This window comes from Protopterus annectens, chromosome 2.part0 (genome assembly GCF_019279795.1).
Source record: "Protopterus annectens isolate FY-2018-M chromosome 2.part0, PAN1.0, whole genome shotgun sequence".
NCBI lineage: Eukaryota > Metazoa > Chordata > Ceratodontiformes > Protopteridae > Protopterus > Protopterus annectens.
In genome coordinates, this window is record NC_056728.1 from 210117666 (window position 1) to 210132413 (window position 14748).

Below are 14748 nucleotides of genomic sequence, written 5' to 3' on the forward strand. Positions count from 1 at the left end.
GCCTGATCATGTTAAAGCAAAATTGTTGGATGCTCCTTTGCAGCAGGATCGTCTGTTTGGCAATAAGGCTGAAGAAGTTCTAAAAAAGATGGAAGTTAAGCCTAAATCTATGCAGACTGTGAAAGATTTCTTACAAGTACAACCTCCAAGATTTAGTAGTCACCGGCCTACTAAGAACTGGTCCTTTCCAGTTCCTTCCAGAGCCACTCACGCCAGACCCAGACATGCCAAAAGCACCAAGTTTCAGTCCCAAGGGACTTTCAGAACTAAGCAATGGGGTGCCTCATCTTCCAAATCTGGAAGCTACAAGACACCTCCCTATGGTAAACAGTCTCAGTGACTTTCCTTTAGAATTACCAAGCACTTACCTTTTAGCCGCCCCTTTGGGGGGGGGGAACTGGCACTTCATGCAAAAAACTGGCAGCTTATAACCCAGGGCAAATGGGTTTTAAATATAGTGTCCCAGGGATATAGATTTCATTTCCACATGTTGCCAACTCCCAAGCGGATGGCCAGACCTGCCCCTGAATCAGTGGGCAGAGGCTCAGAAACAAGTACTTTCCCTCTTAAACAGGGGGGCTATTCAGCTAGTACCAGAAGGGGAAAAGGTACAAGGTTTGTATTCCAGACTTTTCCTGGTACCCAGAAAAGACAAATCATGGCGTCCAATTCTGGACTTGTCTACTCTAAACACTTTCCTGGACATTCCAAAATTCAAGATGCTGACTCTTCACCAGTTACTTCCTATGCTAGGCAAAGATGCCTGGTTGGCACCTCTAGATCTAAAAGAGGCATACCTCTCAATCAGGTAATCTTGCAGAAGATACCTCCGCTTCAAAGCAGCCTTTTTGCATTATCAGTTCTCTGCACTGCCCTTTGGCTTATCTACTGCGCCCAGGGTCTTTGCAAAGTGCCTGGCTCCAGTAATTGCATTTTGCAGGCAAAGAAATATTCAGATATATCCATACATGGACGATTGTCTAATTCAGGCAGAAAACAAGGCCATTCTTCTAAAACATTTGGCGTTTGTGAAAAGGGTTCTAACTTGTCTAGGGTACACCATAAACAAAAAGAAATCACAACTAGTACCGTCTCAAGAAATAACGTTCCTGGGTGCAAGCTTGAATATAACTGCCCAGATGGCTTACCTTACGCCAGAAAAGCAAATTCAGTTGGTGACTTACTTCAGACAGGTGGCCACAAAAACCCTGCTTATCAGCAAGACAAATACTACAAGCCGTGGGGTTCATGGCCTCCTGCATTCTTCTAATTCCATATGCAAGACTGCATATGAGGAAACTTCGGTGGTACTTAAAAAGTTTATGGAGTCAACATTCTCACAGCCTGGAAACAATGATTCCTATCATTACCTTGCCTGCAACTAGAGTTCCTTTGGTGGGCAGAAGCCTCCCACCAAAACAAGGGGCTGCCATTCACACCACCCCCTGCCGCCCAAACTCTAACTACAGACGCATCAGACTATGCATGGGGGGCTCATCTGGCAGGGAAGTGCATTCAGGGCAAATGGAGCTCGAATCAAATGCAACTTCTTATCAATCACAAAGAAATGCTGTACAGAAAGCACTGACAGCCTTCAAGGACTACCTTCCTCCAGGGCAACTAATGGTAAAGATGGACAACACCACAGTTATGTGGTACATAAACAAGTGGGGGGGTACACATTCCTACCCCCTCTGCAGACAAGCCATGGCATTGTGGAACACGGCCTTGAGCTATCAATTACAACTACAAGCACAATTCCTGCCAGGAAAGCTGAATATTTTGGCAGACAATCTAAGCAGAAATCTCATGGACCCACACGAATGGAAACTGGAACCATGGATTTTCAGCATGTTGACACGCAAATGGGGGAGCCCAGACATAGATCTCTTTGCCTCACCCCAGAAGTACCAGTTGGACAAATTTTGTATAAGAACTCCTCACAAAAAAACATGGAAAGTGGATGCTCTGTCCTTCAACTGGGAAAACCCATCAGTCTATGCTTTTCCCCCTCTGCCTTTGCTCTCCAAAGTTCTACTAAAAGTCAAACAGGACAAACCAAAGATGATTGTGCTTGCTCCAGACTGGCCTCGCCAACACTGGTACCCACTCCTATGCAGTCTGTCACAACTTTCTCCATGGCGCCTGCCTCAGACACCTTCCTTACTGTCTCAGCAGAACAACCAAATTCTGCACCCTCAGCTCCAAACATTGAATCTTGCAGCTTGGCTAATCACTTAAATTCTCCCTTAGTATCCCTCAGCAAACCTGTGATGGATGTCATTTTGGAGGCGAGAAGACCTAGTGCCAGAAATTCTTATGCTGACAAATGGAAAAGATTCAGTGCCTGGAATCAATCTCAAGGGATGACCACAGCAGTGCCCAATTTACCTCAGATTTTACAGTACTTAACTGAGATGCTTCACAAGGGCCTATCTTTTTCCTCCATAAAAATCCATGCCGCAGCCATTTCAGCTCATTACAACACAGAGCCCCCCCCCCCTCTTCTCTCATCCTCTGTTAAAGCAGTATCTCAGAGGGACCAAAAACTTAAGGCCACCCAGGAGAGCTCCAACCCCTGCCTGGGACCTTAACTTTGTATTGGAAAAACTCACTCTACCTCCTTTCAAGCCAGCTGCTACTGCAAACTTAAAATTCCTTTCCTGGAAAACAGCCTTCCTTTTAGCAATCACTTCGGCTAGAAGGATTTCTGAATTACAGGCCCTTATGGCAGTGGAGCCTTTCATCATCTTTCATGCGGACAGGGTGTCACTCAGGACCAACACATCTTTTATGCCCAAGGTGGTATCCAGTGTGGCTCTTAATCAGTCCATTCATTTGCCAGCTTTCTTTCCCAATCCACAGAACAAAGGGGAGCGGATTCTGCATTCATTGGATGTACACAGACAACTTAGATTTTACTTGGACAGGACTAAATCTCGAAGAAAATCTGAACAACTGCTGGTAGCATTTTCTGCAGGGGCAGAGGGGAAGGCTATTTCAAAGCAAACCATTTCCAAATGGATAAGCCATTGCATTCATTTCTGCTATAAGCACAATGGAAAACCTATCCCTCAGGGGATCAGATCCTATTCCACCAGGGCTGCATCTACTTCTGCAGCCTTTTTCAGAGGTGTTTCTACCAGGGATATTCTAGAAGCTGCTACCTGGAGTTCAGTTCATACTTTCACCAAGTACTATCACTTACCAATTTTCTCTAAATCCAGAGCTGACTTTGCCACTGCTGTTTTGCAGGGCCTTATAGCCAGTCCTAATTCTGTATAAATCCATCCTCCCAACCTTAGCTTTGGGAATCTGCCCAAATGTAATGACTGCAACAGTGAAACACGAAGAACATAGTACAGTTGTGTACACTTACCATAAATGTGGATGTTCAAGTGTATTCACTGTTGCAGTCCTGGTTACCCTCCCACCAGCCCTCTGTTTTTTCTCTTACTATGCCTCTCCTTTATTTTTCTACACTTAAAAGCCTTTTTGGTGTATTTGCTTTTGTTTGGAGGTATATATTTTTGTGTTTAAAATTATTTATATATTTTGCTCCCCATTTGGGGGGCACCTGACATCTGGGGCAAGAAAAACTGATGTAATGGTGTCGGCTGCATGTTTTATACCCCTGACGACCTGACGTCATGGAAGAAGGGACAGCAACTGACGCAGGACCCAAGACTTTGTTAATAAGGCCGAATGAGAGCAACCTGTCAGCAGATTACCCAAATGTAATGACTGCAACAGTGAATACACTCAAACATCTGCATTTATGGTAAGTGTACACAACTTTACTTTCCCAGGAATCATTACTGCAGCATTAAGTATACTCACACATTTACACGATTAAACTCCTAAGATAGCTGCATTAGAATAAGTCCCACTGAAGGCAAACCCGTTTTTTTTTTGTTTACTTTTCTAATATTTGTCTTCTTTTCTTTTTCTCTGTAGGGAGTTGGCTCATGACCGTGGTTATCCATGGAATGAGTATTGGGAATTTCTTCACTGCTTTACAGATTTAGCTTCCTTTGAAGGTGTGCAAAAGCTGGAAGATTACTTGAATAAGAAAGAGGCTCAGGAACAGTTATTAGTGGAAGCAGAGGAAAATGAAGCTTGTAACCAGTTTAAAACTCTGTCTCCTGCAGGTAAGATCAGAGCATTACAAAATACAGACTCCTTAGGCTCATCACAGGGGTCACTGCTGTAGTATGATTCCTTGTACATCTCCATCTGTTTTGCAAAATAAGTCGAACTTGTTGGAGGTATAGGTTTTATCACAGAGAATGCCGCTTCTTGCAACTGTCTTCCACTCCACATAAAGCAGAGTATTTCTCTTACTGTATTCAGATGGAAATTGGATGAATGAATAGGTAACTACAAATTCATCATGGTTTAGCACTGTTTGTTTTGGATAGGGGAAACGTAACTGTCCCAGCATATCCTTGTTTAGCCTGTCTCTGTGTTGTGTATTCAGAATCTAAAGGCTAAAAACTACCATTGAAATGGAAGACTAGGCTTGTTAAGTTCCACACAGATCATTAACCTAGTAAGTGCCTGTGATTCTGCGAGAATTAGACATGGGCAGATGCCTGCCTTTCATACCTCTAGATAATTCAGATGTGCATTGAGTTAGTCATCTTCCTAGGTTAGGACTGAATGGGGCTTGAAAGGCAAAAGAAGCTCTCAACGTCTTTATTTCCTTTTTTTTTTGCCACAAGAAGCAGTCTGTCCTAAGACTTCCTGTTTAATATCTCCTTTTGGGTGATTTCTTGTGCAATAACTACCCAGTGAGGAGACATTTTTGTATTTTTTTTCTTATGATATCAAACAACTTTAGCTAATATTTGTAGACGTTGTAGTGTTCAACTCTGCAGATAGCAAAATTCTTAGGTGAGCTACCAAGTGTGCCTGTGGAAGTCAAGTTCAATCAACAAGAGTACCAGTTTATTTGTTTACTTACTGACATTTGATTGCTGGGAAAGTCCAACTGAGTAGAAACCCATTTTAAGTAGAGGCCCGGGGAGAAAATCTCCAAATTATTACAAAGCATTTTAAGAACAATAACTTTACAGTTTTCAAAAATAAAACAAAAACATTTGCAATTTAAAGAATTATAGTACATTAGACGTAATACAAAAACATTGGTTAAAAATCGATACAAGGTATATGACAGTCATTTGATATTTAGAGAAACTTTACACAGTTTGTATAGAAAGTAAAGGTAATTTAGTCTAATACAATTAAGAATTGCAATATGAGGTGAGGGAAGTAGGCATTTGCAGTGCCTATTTCCAGTGACCCTTATCTCCTATCAACAGTGAGCTAATTTAAAAATGTGTCCATTGGAAGGCCAGAGGCCTTCCTGAGTACATAAAGCTGTTGCATTTGGGACAGATACCCACTACATCATGGGTGTGTGGCAGCATTGCTTGCAAATAAAGCATCTCTTAGAAAAGAAAAAGTTTCGGAAAAAAAATGGAAACACCAAAGAGGTTATGTGTTAAGGTTTCTGATGGCAGTGTGCAAGTCCTTGGTGACCCCATCAGTCTTGCTGAGCTCTGAAGGGGCCCAGTCAGAATCAGCATTGCTTGTCTGCCCTGGCCTTGCAACCTTTTCTTACTATGACCCTGCCTGTCCTAATTCTTTTGATGGCAGAGAGTAGTGACTTAGCTTCTATTATCAACCAGCCAGTAATGACGTGAAGGACGCAGGTGCCAGTTCTCAAGCACCTTTTAGACATCTCTCAGTGATATGTAATTGCAGTGTGAAATGGGATGTGTCCCCATACATTCCTTGTTCTCATATAAAAGACTGCAGAGAGCCCAGCTAGCATTAACGTGGCCAGCTTGTCTCCTTGATAACAGAAAATACTAACTACAAGGTTGCACAAGCATGTAGAAAGAGGAACTGTTAATGCCGCATTAAACTGTTTGCTCCACTCCTCTAGAGAACTGCTTGCAAAACGTAGTATAGCCATCATCTTTGTTTCTGATAAGTTCAGGACCTGATATCGCTAACCCCACAATTAAATAAAACAAACCTTAGTACCAGCATTAAAATAGCAAAATCAACTGTTTGTTTTAAAGCATTTTTGCAGGGGTAGGGGAAGAACAAATCACCTTCTCCCCCTCTACCCCAGCTGACTTAGTTATACTATCACTAAATTAACTGAACTTAGAGAGTAGAGTGATACTTGTAAGTGCTGGACCCTTCATACTTATAGCTCCATAATTCTGAGAGGTCCAGCTGTTTGTCCCCTGAATTCCAGCAGTTATCCCCTTATTCATAATGATGTTTGTCTCGTGAAACAGGAAGGTACAACAGATTGGAAGGTCATTATATGTAAAATGGAACTGTCTGAACTGGGACTTGTCAATATGGACTGATTGAGATCAGCTGTGAAATGAGTAGTGGACTTTGTAGTGAAAAGTGAACCTTTGCTTTTGTTTATGCAACCACTTGGTATTTTTGTGGATGCTGTTTGGATAGATGGAGCCATCTTTGCACACAGTAGGAAAGGGTTGTTCGCATGTGTGTTTTCCAGTTCTTATATTAGTTTTACAGTACATTTTCCCCCCAATGTTAACATTGCTTATTTGTTTTCATGTCTGTAGAATTCTTCCTATCACTTTATTTCCTTGTTGCAAAACTGAGGAGTATTCTTGAGCATGTTTTTCAGAGAAACTCTACCAAGTAGCAACATATAATACCTTATACTTTTCCTTTGCCCATGGTTTAGCTGCTGTTACAGAATCCTAGAAATGCAGGGTAGTTTAGAAATAGGCAAGGGATGTAGTTTCAGTGTGTGTGAGGTAAACTAAAAAATAATGGTTAAAAGAGTGCTCATCTTGCATTTATTAAAAATATTTTAAAAAAATAAATAAATAAAATGTTGTCTCTTTCGGCTTTTCCCAGTTAGGGGTTGCCACAGTGGAACTCCGGTCCACTAATAATTGGCAGTTGATTTTTACGTGCTGAGTTGCCGGCCCTAACGCACAGCCTTCAACGAAGGTATGCCCATTCACGCATGTCTCCACAGAAGACGCTCTAGCTGAGAGTCGAACGGGACAACGTTTTGCTGTGAGACGACAATGCTTCCGCAGCACCAATAAATAAATAAAATACTTTTGAGAAATTTTCCAGTTATGCTCAGTAATCTTTCAATTATGTTTTTTTTTTTTTTGTTTTTTTTTTAATAAAAAACCTTTATAATTAACTTCCCATTAGGCACTCTTAGGGCCTTCTAGCCAGGACAGTGTCCCACTCCCAATCTATGTAGGATTGTCATCGTAACTTTTCTTAAGAGATCTCTTCTGTTCTTTTTTTGGTACTTGTTACTGTGCACTGTTGTGATAGGTGGTGGGCTGTTGTACCTTTTCCTCCAGGAGAGAACACTGGATGGTTGCATGTCACTGTAATTGTCACTTGAATTGACCAGAGAAAATGCTGTAACAGTGCAATTTCCCACAAGATATGTCAGGGAGAGGGTTCCATTTCCCATTGTTCTGGCATTCAGGACATGAATATGTGAGATGGTCGCACACCATTGGCTTGCCACATGGGTTCCTTCAGAAGGGGCAGTCCAACCCATGTAGGTCCTTGCCCAGGAAAGGTGTATCTTTATGTTGCTCAAGCCTTCCTCTTTACATTTCCACAGAGTAAGTTTATTCCTGAAAGTTAATCACAGATTCAGTCTTGCCTCTTCTTAGTTAGACAGATGGTTGAACATTTTTTAACACACCAGACTGTTTCACAAAATGCAGAGTGCATTATCAAACTGAAACTTTTGAAGTGGTGTCCAGAAGTTGGGTGTTTGGTCTGTGGTATCACCAAGGTACGGGATCACACTGCAGGATTCCAGCTAACAGCAGATTGAACTCTTGCCAACTTGAGTAAGAAATGGCTCAGAGGCAGTATTTGTTAATTTTGGTTTCCTGAGGAAAAGCAAAAGTGATGTTTTGGAAAAGTTTATGCTTATACTATTCACTGTTGCAGTCATTACTTTTTTTGGATGTCCTGTCTACAGGTAGCCTGCCTAGCCTTACCTGCCTTACAAAGCTTACTTTCTTCCCACCCCTTCAGTGAAGTCCCTCCCACTGATGTATCAGGATGCTGGTGCTATAAGAGAGCCGTCTGATAATGCTGTCCTACGATCTGTCTAGCTGTGCAGTTTGCTAGATGTCAGTGGTATCAGTATCATCAGGCCATCTCAAAAGTAACAAAAACCAACACTAAAGAAAATAAAAAATAAAAACGAACAAGGAAGCCAGTGTACCACTTTATTCTCTTAGTATCTCGGCCTTTCGCCTTCAAGGAATCCCTTAAAGGCGAAAGGCTGAGGTACCAGGAAAATAAAGTGGTACACTGGCTTTGTTGTTTGATGTTCATTGTGTTACACTGCTGCAGTCATGACACTTGGGTTATCCTGCTGTCAGGCGGTCCCGCAGTCGGCAGAGTTCCAAAGTCTTGGTCCGGCGTCGGTTGCTGTCGCTTCTTCCCTGACGTAAATGCACCAGGGGTATATAAGAGGCATCCAACGCCATTTTCTCCAGTCTTTCTTGCCGCGCGGTGCCCGAAGCAGAAGCAGTTCGCAAGTGCCAGTCGGCCAACTCCTGAGATTTTCAAATCGAATTTCAGACCAAAGTCTTCAATAAAGCTAAGTATCCCGTTGGGGAACCTTTTCTTGCCTCAGTCCGATGTCAGAAAAAGTTAACCATTGCATTTCTTGTGGGAAGCAAATACCTCATAAGGACTTTCATTCTTATTGTATTCTTTGCCTAGGCCCAGACCACAACATCACAGGTTGTCGGTTTTGTGCTAGGTTTAACAAACGAACTATAAAACGTCGGTTTGATTTCGCCCGACATTATTTTGGTAGGAAATTTAATTATACCATGCCGTCGGAGCAACCGACGACCGGAATGCATAAAAAACCGCAAAGATAAGGACAGGCAGCCGAGACCCAAACCAGACTCCGAGGCCTCTGCTAGGCCAATCGCCAGTTCTCCGGTTTTCAGTGAGGCGCCTACACAGCCCCTGACGAACACTGATTCAGAACCCCAGGCGGCATCCGATTCCCAAGAGGAGATTGCTAGGCCTCCACAACCTTTATCTTTAGGCCCTTCCGACTCCATGGCTGAAGGAGATTCCGGTGCAGTTGAAACGCCTTCAGTTGCAGGTGTCTTCAGACCGACAACACTCACTATTAAATTCTATGCAAAGCTGAAAACTCCTTTAAAAGCAAAGAAGACTGTACAGCAGTCTCCAGTACAAGGCCCCATGCCTAAGAAACAGATGCTTAAGATGGCTGAAGACTTAATTACCCTAATCAGGGGTTTCCATCCCCCTCCTGATAAAAGGCCTAGACAGTAGGAGGACTACGCTTCCTCTGACCAGGCTTCAATTTCCTCAGATTCTTCTGAGGAACAGGAATATTCTTTTCCCCTTATGAAGACTCTGATGCTGAAGAGTCTATTCCTTTAGCATCTCCCCCAGAAGACTACTCTTTTGGGGAGACTTTACATACCATGAGGGAACATTTCCACTGGGAAGGCCAGGATTACTCTGATTCTAAGAAAAGGCTCCGAGAGTTCCTTTTACTACCCCAGCACAGACCACTTGCTATTCCACCAGTGTTAGACATTGTGGATGATGATTATTCAGAATCTAGCCTTAACCCAGATTCACTACCTCCTGCACCAGCCAAACCAGACAGATACTACAGAGTCCCTGACTCACACAAATTCCTATATGAAAGCCCTGTTGCTGACCCAGAAACCATTTCCCAGGGTCCCAAATGGGTTAAGGCCTCTATTGCTAAAAATCCTGTACCCTCTGAAAGGGATTCTAGAGCACTAGACTGATGGGGAAAGAAAATATATACCTCAGCTACTCTAGCTATGAGGGCCTTAAATTGCCAGTTTCACATACTGAAATATCAATATTTGATGTCTCAATTAAAACAAAAAATGATCACACATACAGAGCAGCCTGATTACAAGGAAATGCAAGATTTGTTGCATGCAGCTGAACAAGTGGGAAAACATACTTTGCAATGTGGATTTGATTCATTGGAAACTTCTTGTAGAGCAGCAGTGACAGGGTCTGTGATACGTAGGCATGCTTGGTTAAAAGAACAAACTTTACCTGATCATGTAAAAGCAAAGTTATTGGATGCACCTTTACAGAAGGATGTTTTATTTGGTGTAAAAGCAGAAGAGGTTTTAAAGAAAATGGAGGATAAGGCAAAATCTATGCAGACGGTCAAGGATTTTTTACAGGTTCAACCCCCTCGTTTCAGCAGAAATTGGCCAACCAAAAACTGGTCCTTTCCAGCTTCTGACAGACCACAGAGAGGCAAATACAGACGCCCAAGGGGCAGAGGTCAGTCACAAGGCTCTTACAAGCCTCGACAATGGGGTGCGACAACCCAGAAAGGAGGAGAAGACAGGTCTCAAACTACTAGAAGACAAACACAATGACGTACCCCTCAGACTGCCAAGCAAATCCCTCTTGGCAGCTCCCTTGGGAGGAAAGCTAACACTTTTTGCAGACAACTGGCGCATCATCACAAAAGACAAATGGGTCCTAAATATTGTATCTCAAGGATACAGATTCTACTTTCACACTTTACCAAGGATAAAAGGAATGCCAAACCTGCCACCAAGTCAATGGGCAGAGGCTCAAAAACAAATTACAGCTCTCATGGACATGAGAGCCATTCAACAGGTTCCTACACAGGAGCAGAGACAAGGATTTTACTCAGGACTCTTTCTAGTTCCCCGAAAGGACAAAGCTTGGAGACCCATTCTGGACCTTTCAATTCTAAACACATATCTCGAAGTACCCAAATTCAAGATGCTAACACTACAGCAACTTCTTCCCATGCTGGGCAAGAAGGCTTGGCTAGTAACGTTGGACCTCAAGGAGGCATACCTGCATGTCCCTATCAGACAAAATTGCAGAAGATACCTCCGATTTATAGCAGGTTCAACCCATTACCAATTCTCTGCACTGCCCTTTGGCTTATCTACTGCGCCCAGGGTCTTCACAAAATGCCTGGCACCAGTAATTGCATACTGCAGACAAAGAGGAATTCAAATATATCCATACCTGGACGACTGCCTTATTCAAGCAGAAAGCAAGGACATTCTTTTAATGCATCTGGCATTTGTCAAAAACCTATTAAGTTGCCTAGGGTACACAGTAAACGAAAAGAAGTCAAAACTAGTGCCCTCACAAGACATTATATTCCTGGGTGCCAGCTTAAATACAATGGCCCAGATGGCTTATCTCACGCCAGACAAGCAAGGACAACTGACTTAATACTTCAAAATGATGGCAACAAAGACCCAACTCCCTGCAAGAAAAATTCTGCAGGCCTTGGGATTCATGGCATCTTGCATACTACTAATACCATATGCAAAACTGCATATGAGGAAATTACAATGGTACCTGAAAAGCATATGGACTAAACACAGCCACAGCTTGGAAACAATAATACCACTCATTCCCTGCCTTTAACAGGAGATCTGAAGTAGGAGATTAATTTGTCTGCAACCTGTGGGTTATGGATCCGATATCGGATCCGAACCGGCATGGTTTTCCAGCTATGGATCCGAGCTCTCAGCTCCTCCCCTCACCCATAATGCCCTGCTCTCCCTACACGACCTCAGATCTAGTTTGCCGCGCTAGTAACCAGATTGGATCGTCTGAGCTCTTCAGCTAAGTCTTTATAAATCCTTTATAAAGCGTTTGATTACTTTTTTGTAGTTAGTTTTGAGTGATTGTATTAGGTTCCCTTTAGTGTTTTTATAGTTTTGGTTTAAAATTCTTAATTTTAAAACTTTATTTTAATTCCCTCCCCTCGCTGGTTCGGAGTTTTTGTTTGTGTGTACTGTTTGGGGCCTGTGTGTGTGTGCTAGTTAGCACTTATTGTTTGTCTTTTTTTTTTAAAAAAAAAAAAAAAAAAAAAAAAAAGACTTTAGTTATGTCTGATATGGCCCCTAAGGCAATTTTCTCGAAGTGCTCCGAGTGTGGCCATAAGCTTTCCCCTGCTGATGGCCACACTCGGTGCGTTCGATGCCTTGGGGTTGAACACCTCACTTCTGGATGTTCCATTTGTGCAGGGTTCAACCCCAGGGCAATGAAGGAGCGGAGGTCGAAGCTGGTCCTGGCGGGACTTTTGCCCCCGGACTCGGCTTCGGCTACCGCTCCTTCGGGGGGTACCGTGTCGGTTCCCTCCTCGCTCCCTCCTCCACCTGGGACTCAACCTCCCTCTAGTGGTTTGGAGGAGGGAAGCAAGAAAGAAGGACCGGAGGAGAAGCACCATAAGCGGGCGAGACCTCTGTCTCGGCCACGCCTGCCAAGCAGGCTTCTCCTCCGGCCTCCTTGTCTGCTGGTTCTCCCCCTCCTCGGCTCCGGTCACCTGTGTGCTTCTCTCCGGGACCTGAGGAGGAAGAGACCCGATCTCCGTCGAGGCTATCGAGGAGGCACTCAAGGCCTACCTCGGTAGCCTCGAGATCCATACAGTTTATCTGATGCTGATCTGGACCGGATGATGAGAAGGTTCATCCAGGCCCAGATGCAGATGGGAGTGCTCTTGCCTCCCCCCCCCTCTGGGGGGGAGCTCGACCCCTTTCTTTAAACCTATAGCTCCTTCTCTGACCCGCTACCGGGTTGAGCAGTTGGAGCCGAGCAGCCGAGCCGGGGTGGGTCGGCACCGATAGTACTGGGTACTTCGGATCCGACCCTGCCCTCGAGTGCTTCGGATCCGACCTCCCGGAGCCTGGATCCGAGCTTCGGGTCCGGGGGGATCAGTGCTCCTTCGGCGCAGTCGGTGTCGGAGCGCACTGTCCCCTCGGATTTGAGTGCTTCGGTGCCGGCTCCGATCCACTCTTCGGATCCTAGGGGGAGCCAATTGTCGGATCCTTTGGGCGAGGTCGGCTCCCCCTCGGCTTTTGATGTAGTGGAGAGGGCCCTGTTTAGGGTTTCCGGACCCCCGGCACTTGCTTCGGCTCCGTCCCGCGCTCCATCTGCACTGGGCCAGGCTTCCACCATCCGGCCACTGGGACAGCCCGCTCCTTTGCCCCAAGTTGTTCCTTTGGAACATGACACGCTGCGAGGGTCCTCTGACAGCCCCGGAGGATGCCCTCGCAAGCATACGTGCAAAGGAGGCACATAGACTCCCAGTCTCACTGAAGACACTGATTTGGAGGAAGGGGAGGCTCCCAAGATCACCCGAGGATGTCTCCTTTGGAGACATCATGGAAATGCTCGCATAAGGGGTGGTCTGCCCCAAGTCTTCCTCGGACGAGTCCGTGTTCTTGGAGGTATTTGAAGCGGGCCCGTCTACCTCTTGGGTGTCCCCTCCTGCCGACCCCCTGGTGGACCTGATTACCACCAGGGCGTGGAAGGACCCGGACACCGTGGAGCCAATCCCAAAAGGCCAGACCGTATACTTAGTCCCCGCTGACCGTGCCCACTGGAGTAAGGGGCCTCCGGTAGATGCCATGTTGGCGGCAGTCACCAAGAGGAACTTGCTCAAGAGAGCCTCAGTCCATCCCCCGAGCAAGGAGTCTCGGATGATGGACCGCTTGGGGAAGCGAATGTTTAGTTCAGCGACCTTTTCAGTGAGGGCGCTGAACTACCTGGCACATGTGATTAGGATGCAGCGCGATCTTATCAAGGAATACGCTGCATCCCCCCCAGAGTCCATGTCGGAGGAGGACAAATTGTTGCACTCCACCCGTATGGCCACTCTCAGGTCCGTGACTAATACCTGTATGCGGTTACTGTCCCATGCTACGGAGGGAGCCGCTAGAGCCGCAGGGACAGGCCTAGTTACTAGACGTTGGGCCTGGCTCCGTCATTGCGATTTCACGGAGCCCTTCAAGGCGTCATTCGCGAACGCTCCCTTCGATGGTTCTGCCCTTTTTGGCAAAACTGTTCGCGATACTTTGACCCAGAGCGAGAAGGACGGGAAGACGCTGTCTGCCGTCGGAATCCGCTTCTCTGTGCCCCAGAGGCCCTATTCCAGGAACCAAAAGGGCCAGAAGAAGATGTGGTTCTGGAAGTCGCAGCAGTCCCAACTCGCTCCGGACAACCAGTCCTTCCGTGGCAGAGGAGGACAGGGAGGACGCCGCCCCAGGGGCAGAGGGGCTCCCAGGAACTTCGGGTCCAGAGAACCTTTCTCTGAACGGCCCGCGCAGCAGCCCTGAAGGGTTGCTCGGCTGCTCCACTCTGGAGGCAGTCGGGGGACGTTTTTCGGAGCACCTAGCAGCATGGGAGTCCATAACATCAGACAGCTGGGTCCTCCGCATCATATCCAGAGGATACCGCATCCCATTTCATCACATTCCAAAATTGAAGTCCCTCCCCGACGTTCCACCCGGTCAGTGGGAGGCCGCTTTAGCAGAAATTGGCCATCTGCTAAAGAAAAGAGCCATTCAGCCCGTCCCCCCAGACCAGATCGGATCAGGGTTCTACTCCAGGTTCTTTTTAGTGCCAAAAAGACGGGGATCTAAGACCAATATTAGACCTTTCACTCTTGAACCTGGCAGTTCCCAAGGAGAAGTTCCGAATGGTTACCTTACAGTCCATTCTCCCCCTTCTGGGAAAAAATCACTGGATGTGCTCTATAGACCTCAAGGATGCGTACTACCATATCCTAATGGACAGACGCTCCAGGAGGTTTCTCCGCTTCCGGCTGGGAGCCAGTCACTACCAATTCCGGGTCCTTCC

The 14748-nt window shown here is 45.5% G+C and overlaps 1 protein-coding gene across 1 annotated transcript in view; it reads left to right on the forward strand.

Moving 5' to 3' along the window:
* The window catches only part of ANKLE2 (ankyrin repeat and LEM domain containing 2), a gene marked incomplete in the record, with an annotated part of 2117323 nt that overhangs the window by 1826557 nt on the left and 276018 nt on the right, over positions 1-14748 (forward strand). Inside the window, 1 exon segment of the mRNA XM_044060669.1 lies at positions 3958-4151. Within this exon segment, the coding sequence (XP_043916604.1) occupies positions 3958-4151 (194 nt within the window).